At 41.5% G+C, this 22783-nt stretch overlaps 1 protein-coding gene across 3 annotated transcripts in view; it reads right to left on the minus strand.

Moving 5' to 3' along the window:
• Positions 1-22783, minus strand: part of ARMH3 (armadillo like helical domain containing 3) — a 269393-nt gene that overhangs the window by 52057 nt on the left and 194553 nt on the right. For all 3 annotated transcript variants that reach the window (XM_030202857.1, XM_030202858.1, XM_030202856.1), the window contains exon 24: positions 734-812. In XM_030202857.1, the coding sequence (XP_030058717.1) occupies positions 734-812 (79 nt within the window). The remainder of the gene's footprint in view (positions 1-733; positions 813-22783) is intronic.

Raw genomic sequence — 22783 nt, forward strand, 5'->3', positions numbered from 1 at the left:
GTAAAATAATAACAAATGCAAGTAGATTTGATGATATTTTAATTTAAAACATCCCTTTATGGATATTTCTAGGCTTCTGTGCCTGAGTATCATGCACTAAGAATGATTATTGACATATACAGAATCCAACACCTGGAAGTATGACCTATAGTCACTGTCATATAGTGGTAAATGTTCAGTAGGGCACCTAGTTGGCATTCTATTCCAATATTCATACATACAGAAACCACATCCTTTGTGTCTTAAAGTACAAGCATATGCTTACACCATTTAAAATGTTGATGTAAAGTGCATGTATCTATCACAAATAGTGTTCTCTCCCAACTGAAAGGAACATCTCTTTTCATTGCTGCCAAAAGCATGTAGTTTATGGTTTACTAAAAATTTGCTGTACCGCTATAGCTAGCTAGCAGGTCACAGCGGTTTACAAAGTACATAAACAAATATTAGAAGGTGGAAGATGAAAAAGAGTGCATAAACTGGCAAATCCAAAACACTATTAAAGCAAAGAGTAGGAGGAAAATAAAGTAGACAGGCAAAATAATAAGGAGCTAAATGGTATAACATACTACCTTAATGTCCATTTTTCACTTCATTTAGTTGGATTTGTCCATTCTACTTCTATAAATCCTGTTTTTACCTTTGCACTTCCTGAGTAAGTCTCTGACAATTTATTTCACAATGCATCAGGCATAATACAAGAAAAAGGTCAGATTATGCTCCCATGGCTTACCTGTTCCTCTGACAGCTGAGATATGTGATTCACTGCAGCATAAGACTCAATCTTGGGGTTAAAGTGATTGATAATGGCTCTGAAAATATAGTATGAGTAAATTTGAAAGCCAATTCAATCATGTTCATCAAAGTCAAAAAGCATTACTATGCTCACATGTAGACAAAATGGTGAATTCCTGATTCATTTCATACAGGAAAGCAGTTAAAGTGACTAACTGAATATTAACCATTGAGATCTGAGGATTTTAGTTAATTCCTTGCAAAATGATTAAATCTTCTATTTTGGCAGAAAAAGAACACACAATATTTTGAAATACGATACAAAATGCTTTAAAAAAGGTGATATAATACTTCTGATAGTCAACACAAAATCTGTACCTATACCAAACGCAGACTTGGGTATGATTTTTACAAGAGATATGCACTGGGACCAAATCTAGGAGTAGGACTTAAAATGAAAATCCTGTGATTACTGCCTTGTGGAATCCTTCAAAATTAACTATGAGCTACGAATAATGCAGAGACTCCCCCTTAAGGTTAAAATATTATGCTATCATTAAAGGCCAAATTGATGATAGCAATATTGCTGCAATGATTTTCAAGTGATGATGTTATAAAAATACAAAACAAACAAAACAAATACACACACACACACACAATGCCGTTTAGAAATCTTCAAACCTTTGTATTTTTTTTAACATTCTATCTAAAAAAAATACAATTATAAGTACATTAGAGTTCATGTGAAACAATTACACACACAAACACATACATATATTCTCAAAACATAATTAAAAATAAGAAACCAGAAAACCTTTATTGCATAAATATTGATGTCACAACAAATTAGCTCCACTTCCAAAACTTGCCTTAACAAGGCCTACAATAAGTTAAATACTTAATGGAATTTTTTTTTAATTTATTCATTTATATTATTACAACTCCAAAAGAGATGATAAGTAACAAGCAAAAACATACTACAAGAATAATAACAAACGTCCTAATTAGAACATTAAATAAAATATTAATTAACTTTCTTTCGTCCAATAATTTTTAGGTAATGCGATCCAAGATAATGAAATTATATTACCATCAAACAAAATATTTGAAGAAACTATATATACTGCATCCCAGCAATTCTCCTCAAGACTATCTTACAGTGTGCATCTGCTAGCCAACTGTTACGACTACTTCATCTCTATTTAACAAAAAATCCTCTTTTAGGTTCAAAAAACTGAAATTGCTTAGACTGATACAAAATTTGACAAATACAAGGACATTTCAAAACAAAACTAGCTCCAAGAGCCAAGGTCCTAGCTCGCATAGCCAGGAAAACCCTGCATCTCTTCTGAGTTTCTCTAGAAGGAGCAGGATAAACTCTTATTTTAGAACCCAAAAACAGAGAGTCCAGATGTCTAAAGGAAAGATTTCTTTTTTGTTTATTGGATTTATTAACCTCCTTATGAAGACATTTATCTGAGGCTATACACAGTAGGTACGACTGGCAGCGCTGTAGAAATGATTTGTAGTAGTAGCAGTAGGTATAGCTTGACATAAAACTTACAATTTTGTTAACAGTATAAAAACAGTAAAGTGAAACAAAAATAAGCATGAATACAATCAATGAGGTAAACTTTGAGATGCCAAGTTGAATCCTAGTAATAGGACTAACATTAAACAGTATCAGAAATATAAACATTTAACGATAACGTGAACTATAAATATAATCAGAATATGAATGATACCATAAGTGGCAGCATGTAAGAACATTTATATAACATAGATATGTTATCACTGCAATACAAATACATAGTTACATAGTAGATGACGGCAGAAAAAGACCTGCATGGTCCATCCAGTCTGCCCAAGACAAACTCATATGTGTATACCTTACCTTGAATTGAATTTGTACCTGTCCTTTTCAGGGCACAGACCATATAAGTCTGCCCAGCAGTATTTCCCGCCTCCCAACCACCAGTCCCGCCTCCCATCACCGGCTCTGGTACAGACCGTATAAGTCTGCCCTCCCCTATCCTTGCTTCCCAACCACCACCCCCTCTTCCCCCCCCCCCACCTGCTCCGCCACCCAATTTCAGCTAAGCTTCTGAGGATCCATTCCTTCTGCACAGGATTCCTCTATGCATATCCCATGCATGTGAAACATCTTAGTAGGCATGCATTAGAACATTCAGAATAACAGATGTGATGCTAATGCTATTCATACAATATATGCAAGACAAGAAGGCAAGTGGAGATGAGATATATAGACAGGACAAAATGAAGGCAAATTATATGTACAGTTGAATAAGATATGAGGACTAGTCTACTTTACAGAGTGTGCTGCAAACTAACCCTGGGTCAAAGTCAGTGGATAGTCAGTTGCCGAATGCATTAAATGCTCAGGAGAAGAACCAGGTTTCACCTGGTTCCTGAAAGAAAGGTAGTCCTGAGTGTGGTGCATCTCCCCTGAAAGTGAATTCCAGAATGTGGGGGCTACTCCTCAGAAAGACTGCTGGTGGCTATCACGTCATGAAATTTCTTTTGATGAGGGTACAACGATGCTCTTTGTAAGGACCTTAGAGGCCTCTAAGGCATGTAGAGGACTAACTTTTTTAAAGTACTCTGGCCATTTTGTCTGAGGTCCTTAAAAATCAAAGACAGCTTTAAATCTGGTAAGGTACTGCTAGGCAGTGTAGCTTCTGCAGGAAGGGTGTGCAAACTCTTTCTAGTTTGACTGATATACAGGGCATTACAGTAATCCAATTGTGATGTTATCGTGGCATGGAACACTACAGTCACAAATGTCTTTTCAATATATGGAGAGAGATTTTGTGGTTGCAACAGGTGAAAGAAACTGTTTTTAAAGGTTGTTTGAATTTGCAGGATCAAAGTAAGCAGTGAGTCTAGCAGTATCCCAAGATCCCTGACCTGTGATTTTAAGGACAGTTCATACTTCCCAAATGGTATTTTGAAGTCAGATACCTGTCCATTTGTGTTAGGAACCCACAGAGTCTCTGTTTTGCTTGGGATCAGGCAGAGTTTTTTTTTTTTTTGGGGGGGGGGATTTGTTGCTCATTCATGAGTTACTGTTAGACAGGTAGTCAGTTTACTCAAAGCTGTGGGTAGATCTGGTTCAATAGGTGGTAGTTGCATATTTTTAGCACACAGAAGATGCAGAATTTTGTGTCCATCAAAGCAGCTCAGCTAAAAGCTTGAAGTAGATATTAAATCCAAATTTATTTAAAATTTGATATACTGCCCAACTAAAAGACTTTCTGGGTGGTTTACAATACTAAAATTAAAGGAAATAAAGAACTCCAAATAAGCAAAGAACAATATCAAGAGTGAAAGCAATAAAAGCTTACGTACAAACATTCATACTTCACATATTACAGCATATCTGGTGATGTACATCCTGAATCCACCTAGAGAGTGAAGAACGGAAGGGACCATCAAGGGGATAAACTAAGCTTTAAAAGCATCTTGAAATAGAAATGGTTTTGTTTCTTAAAGATTTGTATAGATTCCTCTTGGTGAAGACACAATGGAATAGTGTTCCAAAAAAGACAGCCCAATGATACCAAGTAGGTGACAGTTCGGATCCCTATGGTATCCCGCAGCAGTGGCGTAGCCAGAAGTCAATTTTTGGGTGGGCCAACAGGTTGGATAGGTGGGCACTAGACAGTGGTGTGCTGGTAAATGTTTAACAACAGGCTCTCTCCCCGGTCCACCTCTGCGCTCCCCCCCCCCCCCCCCCGTCCACCTCCCCTCAAAATTGCAGAGCTGGCTATAGCCGGGGAGAGAGCCTGGGGGGAGGGGGAGGCAATGCATTACTCTCTCCAGGATAAAAAAACATTAAATGATCTCAGGTTCCAATCTAATTCATGTTTAATGTGGGATAAAATGCCATAAATAAGTAAATAAATATAAACTTTTAATGTTGAGCACCTGATTCTCAAAGTGGACATGTTCCAATCATTATAATGAAAATAAAATGATTTTTTTCTACCTTTGCTGTCTGGCGACTTTGTTTTTCTGATCATACTGGCCCAGTATCTGATTCTGCTGCTGTCTGTCCTCTTTACTCCATTTCCAGGGCTTCCTTTCCATTTATTTCTTTACTTTCCGCCTTTCTTCTTCATTTCTTGCTCTGGGTCCTCCGTAGACTTGACTGTCCAGTGGATCCAGCTTCTGCCTATTTTCTTAATCCATTTGCAATTTTCTCCTCTCTTCCTTTCCCCTCATCTCATCTCCTTCCTCACTCTTCCTTCCCCTCCATCCATGTCCAGCATTTCTTCTCTCTCCCTTCCCTCTCCTCCATCCATATCCTGCAGCCTCCTCTCTCCTGCCCTTCCCCCCATCCATCCATGTCCAGCAACCCTCCTCTGCCTCCTGCCCTCCCCTCCATCCACCCATGTCCAGCAACCTTCCTCTCTCCTCTTCCCTCCCCTCCATCCACCCATGTCCAGCAACTCTCCTCTCCCCTCCATCCATCCATACCCAGCAATTCTCTTCTCTCCCCTGCCCCTATCCATCCATCCCCAGCAATTCTGTTCTTGCCCCTTATCCCCTCCATCCATCCATTCCCAGCAATTCTCCTCTCTCCCCTGCCCCCCACCTCCATCCATCCATCCCCAGAAATTCTCCTCTCTCCCCGGCCCCCCACCTCCGTCCATCCCCAGAAATTCTCCTCTCTCCCCTACCCCCCCACCTCCATCCATCCATCCATCCATCCCAGCAATTCTCCTCTCTCCCCTTCCCCCCACCTCCATCCATCCATCCATCATCCCCAGCAATTCTCCTCTCTCCCCTGACCCCCACCTCCATCCATCCATCCATCCCCAGAAATTCTCCTCTCTCCCTTGCCCCCACCTCCATCCATCCATCCATCCATCCATCATCCCCAGCAATTCTCCTCTCTTCACTGCCCCCACCTCCATCCATCCATCCCCAGCAATTCTCCTCTCTCCCCTGCCCCCCACCTCCATCCATCCATCCATCATCCCCAGCAATTCTCCTCTCTCCCCTGCCCCCCACCTCCATCCATCCATCCCCAGCAATTCTCCTCTCTCCCTTGACCCCCACCTCCATCCATCCATCCCATGACTCTCCTCTCTCCCCTCCCCTCCCATCCATGTGTCCAGCGATTCTCCTTCACCCCCATGCATCCTTCCCTCCCATTCCACCTGCCCACCCTCTCTCTGACGGCAGCGCTTCCCAGACGCTGCCTACCGCCGCCACGATCTACCTCCTCTCTCTGTCTGACTCTCAACAGCAGCGGTAGCGATTCAAACACGCTACCTCCTGCTTCTAACCCGGAAGCGTCTCGCTTTCGGGTTAGAAGCAGGAGGCAGCGTGTTTGAATCGCGATGCTACCGCTGCTGTTGAGAGTGAGACAGAGGGAAGTCGGGAGGAGGTAGATCGTGGCGGCGGTAGGCAGCGTCTGGGAAGCGCTGCCGCCAGAGAGAAGGAGGTAGATGCAGGATCAGCGCTGCCTGCTCCCTCCGCTCCGCTGCTGGGTGGGCCTGAACCCAAACTGGGTGGGCCTAGGCCCATCCAGGCCCACCCGTGGCTACGCCCCTGCCCCGCAGTTTAATGCCCAAGGTGTTGATGCGCTTTTACTGAACAGAATGGATTGTTGTCTGTCTGAAAAGTAGAATCTGAACCATATATATACTGTGCCAATGATACATTTTTTCTGCCAGTCTTGTAAGCATGGTACTATTGTCCACATTACCGAAGTCTACTGAGAAATCCAGTAATGCTAGTATTGAGGCAGATCTTCTGCCATGGTTTCTATGGAGATCATCAAGAATGGACACAAGAAAGATTTCTCTTCTGTACCCATTTCTGAAGCCACATTAAGCCAGTTGTTCAGTTGAATACAGACTGTTCTATAAGTTTTGCCAGGAAAAGTATGTTAGAGACTGGTCAGTAGTTTTCAGGTATGTCCTGGCCAAAGGAGCTCTTTTGTTCAGTAGGAGGCATGCGACAGCCCTCTTTAGTATCGCTGATAGATGTCTTTTGACAAGAGAGGAGCTAAAAAAAAAATTTAGAGGCCCTTACAATGAGGCCTTTGCTTGATAGCTGTAATGTCTTTGCTGGGAAAGGGTCATGAGGGCAGGATGCTGGCCATAGGCTTTTCAAGATTTTTCAAGAGCCTTATCTGTGACCGGGTTAAATGAATCCCAGATAGCTGTGCACAGGAGGGGGAGGGGAAAGAAGTGTTCTCCTCATTAGCTGATGGGAGACTCAATGGAGCTGTCAGTAGATCCTGATGAAGACCTTTAATTTTATTGGCAAAGCATGTGGCAAAGTCAATGCTAGTGAGTTGTGACTGGGGAGGCTGGTTTGTTGTGGGGTTTGCAGTAGACTGTTTAATATTTTGAAAAGCTACTTGGTTGAATTTGTAGCCTGTTCAATATGTTGAGAAGAATATTCTGGCCAATATTCAGCCAGTGATGGTCAGTGTTTTTATGTTCACCACTGGCTGTATTCCCAGATATTCAATGCATTGGCACTGAATATCTGGTTATATGCTGCTGGCTAAAACGTAAGTGGTTAAAGTGCTTTTTATGCGGCCCAATTTATGTGGTTATCTTATGCAGTTAAAGGCTTAGCTGGTTTAGGCTTAGGTACTAACCATAGATATTCAGCATCAACTGGTAGTGATGCTGAATATTCATGGTTAGCCCTGGACAAGCAATTTAAACAGCCAGGAGCCTCTCTGGGCTGTTTAGATCACTTTGAATATTGGGCAGATTGTCTTTTTTGGCTATTGTTAAGGCGTGACAGTATACTGCCAAGTTTTTTTTTTAAACAGTTCAGCCTGTCTTCATCTAGGTGAGATTCCTGCTATTCTCTTTCAAGATTATTTTCTTGATACTTAAGGACCTGTAGTTCTGGTGAGAATCATGGGGAATGATTGTGAGTACAGCATAGTATCTTCTCTCAAGTAGCTTTCTTTTTCTAAGGCCATCACTAAGTGTTAATTTCAGATGTCAACCTGTTCTGACAATGTAGTTAACTTCACTACACAAAGGAATAGGGGATGACCAAGAGACTTCCAGCAAACAGGTCAGGATGATGCAATTCTTTATTAAGCAAGCATCATGTAAATGATCCAAAACATCACCTGCCTCAGGATCACATGTACTGTAAGGCATGGGAGTCTAGTGCCAAAGAACAATGGTGATCACAAAATGAAACTGAGGACGTTGCTACAAACACAATGTCCACACAAGAGACCGTCTGTGTGAAGTTCCTGCCTGATCTGTTTGCTGGAGGTCTCTTGGTCATCCCCTACTTCTTTGTGTGGTGCTGTTTGGATCTCCATAGGTTTTTTTTTTCCACTATTGTTTGGTGTGGCCTGTAGTTAACTTTTCACCCATACCTGGTGTAGGAACAAGGCCTCTAAGAAACTCTCAGCAGTCAGATTTCTTACGGCTTGAATTCCCTTCCAAACTTTGGACAGGTCCATCAGTTTTGGGTAGTGCTTATTAAAAAATTTGAATTAGAAAATGATCTTTCCATGATAGGGGTGTTATCTTGATGCCACCAACTTTATGTTCAAAAATTTTGACCCCTTTGCAGAACACCAAGTCTAGCATACGACCCTCTTCATAGGCTGGAGAATTGATCACCTGAGTGAAAACTAGAGCTGCTATCATTTCAGTGACAGTAGTAATGATGGTGTCTGTAGTTTCAATATGCAAGTCTCTATCACCAGATTCAGGAGTTCTTGAACAGACAATCTGTTGTTGCGAGGTGCTCTGTAGACCACGAGCAGCCACACATCTCCTGCCTGGATTAGGAGGCATTCTGACTCAGACAGATGGAGGATGGAGATTCTGCATGATTTGATTTGTCACTTCTCTGGTCTTGGTTAATAATGGATAGTGAAACTTGAGGGGCATAGTCTGGTCAATGGGACTCCTCTGCTTTCATCCAGCCAGGTCTCATTATTCTGAGGATGTCTAGGTAGTATTAGGTGGTAATTCACTAATGACATCATGAATCATAGGAAAATGTTTATTGGCTGACTCGGTATTTACTAGGCCCATGTTTCCGAGTAGTGGTCTGTTAGTTGCAGGGGTAACTAGAAGATGGTAGGCACATAGTCATGTGGGTATAGTTAGATAATTTGCCTCTTGGGTTTGTTTACTCTAGGTGGATGGGGGGGGGGTATAGCTTTATCTTCTCCAAACTACTGGGATGTATGAGGATCTTTGGTTTACTGGGCTGAAGCACATTCTTGTTTTTAATAAGAGATTATAGCGCTCTTCCAGTACATCAAAAAGTAATTTTGTCTTTGGCAGCAATTAATGGTGGAGCATTAATTATACAAACAATATTTGCTGCAAGATTAGAGTCTCTTTGAAATTCCTACTTCTTGGATGGTTGATATTCTCCAGGGGATAGGTAGCCATTCAGTACAGTCCAAAACAAAGAAAAATCACCGCCTATATTTTGTGCTTTTAAATCTGGACAACAGGTATAGCACTCTTTAAAGTCCAACACTAAGGCATTTATGTTTGCTAGAATTGTAAATTAAATTACTGTATTTCATGCTCCTGTGTGAATTTCCACTGGAAGTTCAATACAATGGGGGTTTCAGCAGGATCTCAAAGTCTTAAAGATAGTATAAGTTCAAGATATAAATGTTAATTCACACATGGTAGATTGTTGTCTCAGTTTGCAGTTTCTGATATCCTTTGATGGTCCAACTGATGCTTTTTCTTAGATGTAGATTCAGCTCAGATCACAAGAGACGAGAGAAAGATTCTTGTTTATAATGTGTAGGGAAGACAAAACGTTGCCTCTTTCCAAACAAAACGTATGACAATAAAGCAAAGTAAAAAAAGAAACTCAAAATAATACTGAGGATTGGTGACTCAATATAGATTGTGCAGAAATAGGTAAAACTTTAAGCAGAAAATATTCAAAAGGTTGCAGGAGACTGATACGAACACAACTTATCCATGTTCAAACATAGCTGGAAGCCACGGAGCTGCAGCCTAGTGGTTAGAATAGCAAGCTGAGAAAGACAGAAGTCATGGTTCAAATCCTGCTTGTCTTACAGTTGCTCCTTTTGACCTTGAAGTTCCTTTATTTTATTTTTTTATGTATGACATTTATATCCCACATTATCGTGAAAACAACCTCGAGTTCAATGTGGCTTACAGTTTAGATTAAAAATATGGAGTTTGAATTTCAATAATAGTGAAGTAGTATGATGAAGTGGCTGAGAGGAAAAGATTAATAAATAAACTACAAATAGTGTACATATTGATAGTTTCACAATACAAAAAAGAGACAAGATCAATTGGTTATTGTTATATTAACTAATGTAAAGAATTCTGGAATGAACTGGTGAAGAAATGAGTTTCTAGCAATTTTGGAATTGTACGTAGTTAGGATGAAATCTACTATATTTTGGGACAGAATTCCAACATTTGGTTCCAATACAGGTGAAATCAGCAGAAAGTACTGATTTATATACCACGTTTTTAAAATTCGGTGGACGAAGTATGAGAGGTTCTTTGGTTCCAAGGAAGGCTTTAGAATGTAAGAACATAAGCGTTGCCATACTGGGAGAGACTGAAGGTACATCAATACTGGGACAGCATCCTGTTTCCAACAGTGGCCAATCCAGCTTACAAGTACCTGGCAAGATCGCAAAACAGTACATTTTATGTTGCTTATTGTAGGTATAAGCAGTGGATTTTCCCCCAAGTCCATCTTAATAATGGCTTATGGACTTTTCTTTTAAGAAGTTATTCAAACCTTTTGTAAACCCCGCTAGGCTAACTGCTTTTACCACATTCTCTGGCAACAAATTCTAGAGTTTAATTACACTTTGAGTGAAGAAATATTCTCTCTGATTTGTTTTAAATTTACTACTTTGTAGCTTCATTGCATGCCCCTAGACCTAGTATTTTTGGAAAGAGTAAACGAGCGATTCACATCTACTTGTTCCACTCCAATCATCATTTTATAGACCTCTATCATATCTCAGCCATCTCTTCTCCATGCTGAAGAGCCCTAGCCGCTTTAGCCTTTCCTCATAGGGAAGTCATCCCATCCCCTTTATCATTTTCATCACCCTTCTCTGTACCTTTTCTAATTCCACTATATCTTTTCTGAGATACGGTGACCAGAATTGCACACAGTATTCGAAGTGCGGTTGCACCATGGAGCAATACAAAGGCATTATAACATTCTCATTTTTGTTTTCCATTCCCTTCCTAATTTATAACATTCTATTTGCTTTCTTAGCCGCCACTGCACAATGAGCATAGGGTTTCAGAGTACCATCAATGATGACACCTTAGATCCTTTTCCTGTGCAATGTCTCCTAATGTGGAACCTTGCATCACATACCTATAGTTTGGGCTCCTCTTTCCCACATTAAATGTCATCTGCCATTTAGACGCCAGGCTCCCAGTTTCGTAAGGTTCTCTTGCAATTTTTCACAGTCCTCTTGCCATTTAACAACTTTGAATAACCTTATGTCATCAGCAAATTTAATTACTTCACTAGTTATTTCCATGTCTAAAGTCATTTATAAATATGTTAAAAAGCAGCGGTCCCAGCACAGACCCCTAGGGAACTCCACTATCAACCCTTCTCCATTGAGAATACTGACCATTTAACCCTACTCTCTATTTTCTATCTTTTAACTAGTTTTTAATCCACAATAGGACAGCACCTCCTATCCCATGACTCTCCAATGTCCTCTGGAGTCTTTCATGAGGTAGTTTGTCAAACGCCTTCTGAAAATCCAGACACACAATATCAACCGGCTCACCTTTATCCACAGGGTTATTCACCCCTTTAAAGAAATGTAATAGACTGGTGAGGCAAAATTTCCCGTCACTAAATCCACATTGGCTTCGTCTCATTAATCCATGCTTTTGAATATGCTCTGTAATTTTGTTCTTTATAATAGTCTCTACCATTTTGCCCAGCACTGACATCAAGCTCACTGGTCTATAATTTCCCAGATCACCTCTGGAACTCTGTCTAAAAATTGGTGTCACATTGGCCACCCTCCAATCTTCCGGTACCATGCTTGATTTTAAACATAAATTACATATTACTAACAATAGTTCTGCAAGATAATTTTTCAATTCTATCAATACTCTGGGATGTATACTATCTGGTCCAGGTGATTTGCTACTCTTCACTTTGTCCCATTACATCTTCTAGATTTACAGAGATTTGTTTCAGTTTCTTTGACTCATCAGCACTGAATACTATTTCTGGCAATAGTATCTCTCCTACTAAGGGGTCCTTTTACTAAGGTGCACCGAAAAGTAGCCTGCGCTGATGTAGATGCATTTATTGGATGTGCGTAGGTCCATTTTTCAGTGCACCTGCAAAAAAGCAGGTGATTCTCATTTACCCATTTCACTCCACTCTATTTTATATATCTGTCACGGTTGTGCCCAGGTTCCTGGCTCTCAGTCACCTCGCCCCCCCCGGTGGTTAAACCTGGTAGCTGCTGTGAACTGATGGCTTACCGTTTCCCATGTTCCAGAAGATATGCTGGTCCGGTCCGGATCTTCCAGCCTTCCAGATTGTATTGGGAGTTTTTGGAACTAAGCAGTACCCGTACCTGGTGAACTCCCTTGTATGCTGCCTTTATTAACCACCTGGGAAGGTCTCTAGTTTGCCTTGCAACAGAGGTCCTCAGAGGAGTTTTTCTTTGGTGAGAGTTTGTTGCAGTGCTGCTGTGCTTTTTCCTGATTGTGGCTTTGACCCTGCTTGTCTCCTGGTTTATTCTTCTGTCTGCCGCCTGCCCAGACCCGGCTTGTTTTCTAGAGAAGATTAATGCATATTGAAGTGTGTAGCCATGTCCAGGAAAGGCTATTGAAACTAGGATTGTGATTAAAGAGACTTTAATAGAAGAACCAAGCCTGTGAGGAAACCGGGTTGATTATATCCCTTGTGTATATAAATGCTTTGACTTTCACCTGCAACCTGCGTATGTCACATTTCCTGAGGTCCTGCAGCCAGCCGCTAGCCACAGTACCATAGTACCCTACTGCTCTATTGAAAAGACAAGTATGAAGAGCAGAAAGATTATGAAGGAAGCATAAGGATTTTGATATTTTTATTCACTACAAGGATTGGATTACGAAATATCATTTGGCAATTTAGATGGCAAAGATGTCATATTTTTCTCAGTGTATTAATAGTAGTTCCTCTCCTTCCCAAGAGCTCTTCCATGTGTTAGAGGAATTCTCGAGTCAGAAAGTCTATTGATCTATAAGAACTTCATTCTATAGAACAGGTGACAAACTTTTTTTTTTTTTTTTTGCCTCAGAAAATTTTATATCTTCGTGAATTGTTTTCTGGGTATTGCAGTAATATAAAACTTTCCAGATAGTGGAAGAAGGAGTAGTACTCTTTCTTTGTTATATGGCAGTGTAATTCTCCAGGTAAGGGCTGTGAGATTTTGGACAAGTTTCTACCTGTGATTCTTTGAACAGTTGCCAGGACTAGGCCCTAGGTTTTCCCATTATCTTCTCTGAGGACTTCTTTTAACCTTGTTTCTCTCTCTTTTAAAACATATATCAGACAAAATGCCTATTTTATTATATCCAACAACATCTAAACTACTACTAATACTACTACTTATCATTTCCATCTAACCTTTTAAAAAATTCAATTCAGGATTTTAATCTTTATGCACTGGATATATAGTAAATTACAGTTTCACATTTGCCAAATTGCCTCCTATTTGGAAGAGTTGATTGATCAAGCCTATTTTAAAAAAAAAGGTTATCTTGATACGTTTGTTCCAAAAAATTATAGACCAGTGCACAATATTTTCCTTTATGCTAAAAGTATTGAATGAGCAGGGTTTTTTTTTCCCCAGTTAAGGGATTTTGTGGGGGAAAAAAGAATTTACTGCATCTCTCTCAATCAGGTTTCAGGGGATTATACAGTATGGAAACAAGTTTGGTGGCTCTCCAATCAGGTATCTGAACCAAAATTATACAGCAGAGCTTTGAAAAAAGCTCTTCTTCTTAGAAAGAGATACCTCAATCTTTTCTTTAAGCTTCACAAGAGAAAATGGCCTTTGTCAGACATTGGTATTTGGAGGCTTGGAAAGAATATAAGTCAAGATGATTTGTTAATAAAAATGAAAAAGAAACTGGAATGGAAAGGAAAATTGTGACAAACTTTTTTGAAAAGAAAAAAATTGCAAAAAGTTGGAAAGTAATGAAATAGAGGAGTTTAAGGACCAACGATTTAAAATGAAAACCTGTGTTTTCACACAAAGGGTCTGTACTTCTGTCCTTTTTTTTCTCTTTTACTTTAGTAATTATTATCTTTGTATCAGTGATCTGTCTTTTTATCGAACTAGTATAACAGATATTGTTTTAAACCTCCTAATGGCAGGATAAGCAAAGGCTAATATCTTTTGAATATTTATAAAATTATAAAAAGCTTTTTCTGTCCATAAAAACACTGCTTACCCATGTAATGCCCTTTCAAATTACCCCTAGAGTCTTTATATTTGTATAAAGAAACATAATGGTCAAAAAAAGGATTATGAGCAAATTTCCAAGTAACACTACCAAGAGATATTTTTGTATCTCACAGCAGAGATACTTTTATGTGGTAATTGGTTTTCTTTATGAAGACATTTATTATATACAAGTCAAACGCATAACTATGGAGACCTGGGTAGCTCCACCCTTTGCTAGTTTATATGTTAGCAGATTTCTTTGACAAGAAATTATATTTACAGATATATAGATAGATCACTTGGCAATTAAAATGATTGATTCCCGTTTATTTAAGGAGAAATAAATTGTTGTATTTGAATGTTCCACCCACTTAGCTACCAACACTATTATGATTCTAACTATGGATGGTGCTGTGCTGATTCTTATCAGAACATAAAGCAGGCATCACATTGACATATACAATGTAGGTCTGATTGCTGCACAAATAACTGAACAGTAGACTGGAAACCTAGACGTGTAGCTTTAAGAACAGAGCAGCTCTTATTTCAAATAAATATAAAGAAATAAGAATATGCTGCATCTCCCATTCTCTTATCTCAATCATTTAGGCTCAAAACCTTGGGGTCCCCATTGACTCCTCTCTTTCATTCTCATAGAGCATCTACAGCATGGCCAAAAAGTGCCGCTCTTTTTTTTCTTCAGGCTTTACAAAATCTGTCCTTTTCTTTCTGATTATTCTACCAGAACTCTCATCTATTTTCTTACCACTGCCCACTTAAGACTACTGAAACTTGCTTCTCATGGCTCCGCCACTGAATTATCTGTCTCCACTGCAGTCTATTCAAATCTTAGCAGGATAACATCTTCTCCTGGTGCCACTGTGATAATCTATCTACTCTTCTTGAAATGCTACATTGGCTTCCCATTCAACTGTGCATAAAATTCACACTGCTTTTTCTTGCTTCCAAATGTATTCACTCTGCAGTACCTCATTACCTCTCCTGTTAGTTTTATTCAGGATTTTTTTCAGAGCATGTTCATGATAAAATGCATAATTAAGGAGGTAATTTTCTAAATAACTAACTGGGCTTTACACATGGAAAGAGCCTTTTCTGAAATAATGCACAAGAAACACATATAAAAGTACACATAGATAGTGACTGTATACATACTTTTAAACATGTGGGGGGTTCCTTTGGGGGAAGAGCAAAGTAAAAGCTTATGTATAAATCATGGTACATAAACACCTGTAAATATATGCCTGGTAAGCAGCAGTTTTAGAAGAGAAAGAGGCTCATTTTCAAAGCACTTAGACTTAGAATCAGTTCTGGAGAAGACCCTACGACAAGAGTTGGAATGGTGGCTGGGTCCTCTGCTGACCTCAGAGGATGAGTTGGAGTTGGTGCTGGTGCGCCTGGAAAGAGCACACCGTCTGGGTTCTAAACAGACGGGGGAAGCGGAGGCCCAGAATTGTTATAGCTAAGTTTCATAATTTGGCGCAGAAGGACTCCTTTCTTCAGTATTATCTCTCGCATAAGGAGGAGGTGCGCTATGATGGCATGCAAGTCCGTGTATTTCAAGATTATTCTGCAAAACTTTCAGCGAGGAGCAGGTTGTTTTCTCCAATGTGTGCACGTCTGGTGGAGCGGAACTATAAGTTTCAGTTCAGATACCCTGCAGTTTTGAGAATCTGGGACAATGGACAATGGCGTTCATAGGAATCCCCAGAAAGTGCATCCAACTGGTTAAATGGGGCTGCCCTGAACCAGTCGTAGTGGGGTTTTCATGCTGGAATAACCTACAGATAATTGGCTATTTCGTTTCACCACTCAAGTCACATTTCTGCTTTCTGAAATGGAGCTATGCGTCCCCGGACTGTGTAATCAGTGTACAGTGTGAAAGACTAGGGTAGGGGCTTTATAGATATGTACGTGGAATATGCATATATTATTTGATGTATCTGTATGTGGGTGAAGTGTGGTTTCCTGTATGCGGATCCAGCGCGTGATTTCCTGTGTGTGTGGCTTGTGAGTAGTGCTCCACGAGCGGCAGCGGACTAGAGAGCCACAGCTATATGGGGCTGGTGTTGATATGTGACGGGAAGGGTTAGTAACTGCAAGAGTGTGAATGGGGGGTGTCATATGGTGATGTGCGTGTGTGATGGAGGTGACTGAAAAATCTTTGGCACCTATATCTAATGTGCTTTTCTTTCTTATGAGGGGGGGACCCTTATAGGCATCGTAACGTGATCACCCGAGTCGTCGCTGGGTAATGGGGAGGGCCGGGTCCAGTCAATGGAGTGTGGCGGGGTAGGGTGAGTGGGGGGGGGGGGGGGGTTGTGGGGTTGGGGTTAGGAGGGTGGGAGGAGGATGGGGAGGAAGGGGGGTGGAGCTATGTTTTGGGAGGTTTGTGATGTGGATGTGGGTGTTGTTTGTAGAGTTGCCGTGCCATACATAGGGGATAAATTTGCCGGTCAGGGTTTCAGACTTGATGGGAATGCACAAGTGTATCTGGACTCTGTGGTGAGGGCTGGGCACCCAGGAATTTTTAGTGTTTTAAGGGTGGTAGCCTATATTGTGATTTGGAGTTGGGATCCTGGCTAATTTACCGGTTCCGAGATTAATATCTTGGAATGTATCAGGTATTACTTCCCCTGTTAAAAGGACAAAATTCTGTCTGCTCTACAATGTCACAAGGTCTCTCTTGTATGGCTTCAAGAAACCAAATTGTCTGATGCAGAACACTTAAAGTTAAGGTAGCGATGGGTGGGGGACTGCTTCTTTACTTCGGCACGGGGTAGGAAGGGGAGAGTAGCTGTTCTAATTCATAAAAACTTGAGTGTAAAACCCGGGTGGTTGCAAGGGACGGGAATGGACGTTACCTTCTTTTGCATTTGAATATTATGGGTCAGGAAGTCTCTCTCTTCAATATCTATGGATCTAATGTGTATGGCCATTCTTTCTTCCAGCACTTGGTACGTTTGGGAATTCAGCACTCTACTGCTCCTTGGATTATTTTGGGAGACTTTAATCAAGTAATGGATGGGCATCACGATCGGTTAGGCCCAGGCGCGGGAATGGCGATGGGCGGGGGGAAAGGTCTGCCATACCTAGCCCTGAATTTGGTAGACCCATGGTGGTTGAGCAATCCTAGTGCGCGTGATTATACTTATTTGTCAAGGGCCCATGGCACTTGGTTGCGATTGGTCTACATTCTGATAGCTGCCACTCTGTTCCCGCAGGTTGTGCAGGCTGAGATTGGACACTTGGAAGTTTCCGATCACACTAATTTGGGTGGACATAGACTTAGGTGAAGAGCGGCTCCGTCGGAATCAGTGGCGGTTTCCCTCGTATTTAATGGTGGAGGAGATATTTCAGGAAAATCTACACCAGAAGTGGTCGCAGTTTACGGATGCTAACGCATGTCACGAACCGGAGGTGCAATTATACTGGGAAACCTCAAAGGTAGTTTTGAGGGGGGGCATCATAGCATATACGTGTGCCCGCTCAAAGCGGATAGCCCAAGGTATAATACAACTGGAACAGAAATACCAAGCGGCAAAGCGAGCGCATTTGGTGGCGCCGTCCTCGCAGACTAGAGAGGCGATGTTGTCGATGTTGGCAGCCTTAAATGCCATGATTCACGAATGTACCAAAAAACACATCTTTGACCGCTCCTTTTCATTTCATAGGTTTGGTAATAAATCAGGCAGGTTGTTGGCCAGGATCACCAAGACTTTGGGGGGGGGGGGGGCAATAGATTCATTCCATCCTTGAACGAGGACCGAAGCTGTCCTGAAACATCAGATGGGAGAGCTGAAGAGGGTACTGATTTCTGCAATAGAAAAGCCTTATACATATGCAGTACAATTTCAGGAGGGAACCCCCCCTTCAGGAATCCACCCTCCTGCTCAGGTATGGGCTGCACAGAAGGTATTGACAACTGCGGCGGTGCAGTAGCAGGCTGCTCCAAAGAAGCTGGCTGCTGCTGTAAGATGGCGGAGTTTCCCACCAAACCCGAAGCCTGTGAGGAACGAGCACCCATGTCAATTCCAGAAGAGGCTGCGACCTCCGATGTAGATGCCATCTCCGGAGGAAGAGAAACCGAACTCACCTCCTTGGTAGTGAAATACTTACAGGCCCTGGCTTGGTAAGACTTCTACGCTGACACACTGAGCAGCGATGGAGCTTTTCTGCAATGGTGTTTGTTTTTTTTTTTACAAACATGAAAACCCCTCTCTGAACAAGGGAAAAGACAGCCGCTAAGCCCTCGCACCTACAGGGCTGCCCGCCTGAAGCAGTTAGAGCTGCTCTGCTGCTTTTGTTCTTTAAAAAAATTTTTTTTTAATGTGACTGTCTCTCTTCAGCCTGCAAGCACCCTTCCTGTGAAGGGGTCGAGGTCAGTGCAAAACACCTCTACCACGAGGCTGTCGACTGCACAAAGAAGCCAAATTGAGAGGAAGCGATGGGGGGAGGTACCCAACCACCCAAGTGTGACACTCCCAAGGCTGACCGAATATCCCCGTGGGCCTCAGCCTCTACAACTAAAAGTAATGCTGGTGCATAGTGGCAGAAAAACAAAACAGTAAACAAATAAACTGATTTCACTTTTTTTTTTAAACTCAGGGAGGAGAAAGTAGAGAGAAAAGAAAGGAAGAAAATAATAATAAGAGACTGAACAGCTCACCACCTTGCACCTGCTAGAGACTGAGAATACTGAAACTACCTCTAGCTAGCCATGGCTTTTTATTGGCTTTCATGAAAGTCAAAGTTCTTAGTCTCCATCTGCTGGAAGGTGTGTACAACTCATCAGTCATATGCTGGGCCGGGCCGGACCGGAGAGGACGCTACGGAATATACAATTTCCAGGTGATTATTGTTTGCTAACTTTTATTTATATGAATGTTATCGTGAACAAGAACAATTATAGTAATTCACATAAATAGCCATGAAATCACTTTAACATACTGGATAAAACCTGTTATCTTTTAGATATGCAATGTGAATGTCTTCTGTACAACACAGAAGCAAGGAAACATTGCAAATGATGTTAAATGGGGTAACCTTACAGGAAATTTCATCTTGTGTGGTGTTTGCCAGACTAAACTGTCCCAGTGAAATACATAGCATATTATTAGATTTTTCTTCATAGTGATTAGGTATCACAGTCTTTTTCTTGGTTAATTACACACTTATTTTTTTGCACTTTCTTTAAAAAGAACTTACTTAGCTTTTATGATGTCTCTGGTAGGGTTTTTTTTTTTTTTTTAAGGTGAAGGTTCAGGGAATAAGTGGACTAGGGAAGAAATTATATTCAGCCAGCAGCAGTGAGCATTTTGCTCACCGCTGATGGGAGTTATTCCCAGGTATTCAAAGCCAGGCCCTGCCGGCCAACACATAGCCACTTAAATCTATATTCAGCACTTAAGTGGCCACGGGTTAGCGCATCTGTAAGTGCACTGTTATGTTTATTTTAAATTAGTGCTGCAACGTAAACTCATGAGATACACAGCACAGCCTCTTGGGAGCCTAACAAAAATACCAATGTGCCATTTTTTTCAGGGTTTCAATGACTTCTCCAGCATGCTGTGAGTTCTTAAGACGGAGACCTGCTAGAAGTCGGAGATCCACACCCGAGTCCTTGAAAAAGTCAGTGATATGAAACCTCAGGTTGCAACACAACATAACCAAAGCTTGTACTGGACACTAAATAATCTTTCCTCTCCTTGGTTCCCATTGTAACGGAAACATATGTTCCTTACTCAACCATACCACCACCTGTATTTGTTTCTTTACCGGACTGGAGAAATGCCTCTATGGTACTATGTAAGCCACATTGAGCCTACAAATAGGTGGGAAAATGTGGGATACAAATGTAACAAATAAAATAAATAAAATAAAGATTATTATAATAAAAAAAAATATTGAACATATACATTGGCCTGGATTAGTGAAACAAAGCTAACATGGATTTAAGTCAAGGGAAATCTTGCCTCACCAATCTGATATATTTCTTTGAAAGGGTGAATAAACATGTGGCTAAAGGTGAGCCAGTTGATACTGTGTATATGGAGTTTCAAAAGGTATTTGACAAAGTACAAGCAGAAATCTAAGAAATGGTGCTGAATAAAATTGCTTTTATTGACTTCTGGCGTGAAGATTTCTCGGTCCACCACTACTTGGATTTCTGCATGGACTACACAATGCGTATCTGTGCCTGCGAGGTCTGTTGCACCTGAGTACAGCGTTTGAAGCCGCTGGGAGTCTTCGATGACATGGAAGGGAAGACAGCACCGCCTAAATCAGTGTCTCTCTTTTGAACTATAGATTACCGTGGTAGCCCATCAATGTTTTGGGGCCCTATGTCAGTTCCACTCCATTCGTAGTCTTTTGGATCCTCACTCCTGACACATTCTCTTACTTGCTACCGTTATTACTCACGTGGACTATTCTAATGTGATGTATACCAGTCTTCCTAATTATTTTCTTTAACAACTGCAAGTCATCCATAATACAGCCAACCAAATTTGACCACGTCATGCCACTGTTCACGCAGCATCATTGGCTAAAGATCACTTATTTAATTCAGTTTAAAATGTGTCCTAAGCACTGTATTCGAGCTACCTGCTGTATCTGGTTATACTAGTTTCCTCATTTGACTCCCCACTTTGTTCCTTTTGTGGCCTCGGGCTGGTCCTCCACCCAGTTTCTGCTGCACAACTTGAATCAACTAGAGACAACTTCTTCCTATTTGAGACTGTTTTTATGGACCTTCCTTCCTGCTCACTTGTAATTGGACATCTTTTATCTAAGTTTAGGGCTACTATGAAAGCTAATTTTTTTTTAAGAGTATGGGGACTGTTGGCTTGATGGTACACATTTGTTTGCTACCTGATTTGCTATCCCCTTTCTGACCTCCTTTTTTCGTTCATTTAAAAAATTGGAATTCTTTTCTCAATCTTTGGTTTTTATGATAGGTTTGTACATCACCTTGAATTCCTGTAAGAAGGGTGGTATATTAAATCCAAATAAACAAACAAACATATACAATTTCATATAGAGGCTATCTTTAAGAAAAGGAAGGCAAGGTGTATAGCAGTAATGGAAAGGTGACAAGGGATAAAGTAATGTTTGTGAATATTTACTCTCTGAATGCACAACAGGTGTTAAGGGAGATTTTCATATGACAATGGATACACATTTAGCTCATTTAGAAGGAGCAGTTATGCAAAATGTAAGCATGTATACAACTTACATACATGGAGGGGCATAATCGAACGGAAACTCCTATCTCCATGGGCGTTTATCTTCGAGAACGGGTCCGTGAAGGGGCGGACCGAACCGTATTTTCGAAAAAAAGGACGTTTTTGAGCTGGGTGTTTGTTTTTTTTTAGCGATAATGGAAACTAAAAACGCCCAGCTCAAAAACGTCCTAATCCAAGCCATTTGGTCGTGGGAGGGGCCAGGATTGGTAGTACACTGGCCCCCCTGATATGCCAGGACACCAACTGGGCACCCTAGGTCAGTGCGGTGGACTTCAGAAAAAGCTCCCACATGCATAGCTCCCTTAACACGGGTGCTGAGCTCCCAACCCCCCTCCCCCAAAACCCACTACCCACAAATGTACAACACTACCACAGCTCTTAGGGGTGAAGGGGGCACCTACATGTGGGTACAGTGGGTTTTGGAGGCCTCCCATTTACCAGCATAAGTGTTACAGGTGGGGGGGGGATGGGCCTGGGGCCACCTGGCTGAAGTGCACTGCGGTACCCACTAAAAGTGCTCCAGGGACCTGCATACACGCAGGCCTCTAAGACTGGTTGCTCCTATATAACATTGGCACACCAGTTGACACCTGAACACTAATCTCTCCGAAAACGTCCTTTATTGGAATAACCGCCTTTACTCACAGTTAACTGCAGATCAGAGGTTGTGCCCCACTGGCAACGAGTCTCACTGGTACTGAGATGAGCAGTAGGTCAGAGCTGGCAGAATGCTGTACAATGCCCTCTTTCAGCCACATTCAAGGGAAGAACTAAGTTGTCTAACGTGGCTAACACAGGAAAGGGAACTAAAACTAGCTTACAAAAATGGCCACTACCGCATGGACTACAACAGGAAACACAACAGGGCACACTCTGACCCAGTAGGCAGGGGGAAAAGCACCATGGGAGAAGAGCCTACCAACTACCAACATCGTGAGACTGTAACAGAAGCTAATGAAATCAAGGAGCCCAATACCCTACACCCACCACAATGCAATGCTGATGTGACCCTGTACTGCACCCGAGAGCCACATCTGACCCAGGGAAAGGCTGTGACAGGATCGAACACATTCTGCTGTCATGGAGGTGGGTACGGCATTTAAGGCTGGCATATAGGCTGGGAAAAAAGTTTTTAAAGTGGGGTTTTTTCGGTGGGAGGAGGTTAGTGACCACTGGGGGAGTCCGAGGAGGTCATCCCCGATTCCCTCCAGTGGTCATCTGGGCAGTTGGAGCACTTTTTTGGGACATGTTCGTGAAAAAAAAGGGTCCAAAAAAAGTGACCGAAAATCGCGGTAAAACG

This window comes from Microcaecilia unicolor, chromosome 5 (assembly GCF_901765095.1).
Source record: "Microcaecilia unicolor chromosome 5, aMicUni1.1, whole genome shotgun sequence".
NCBI lineage: Eukaryota > Metazoa > Chordata > Amphibia > Gymnophiona > Siphonopidae > Microcaecilia > Microcaecilia unicolor.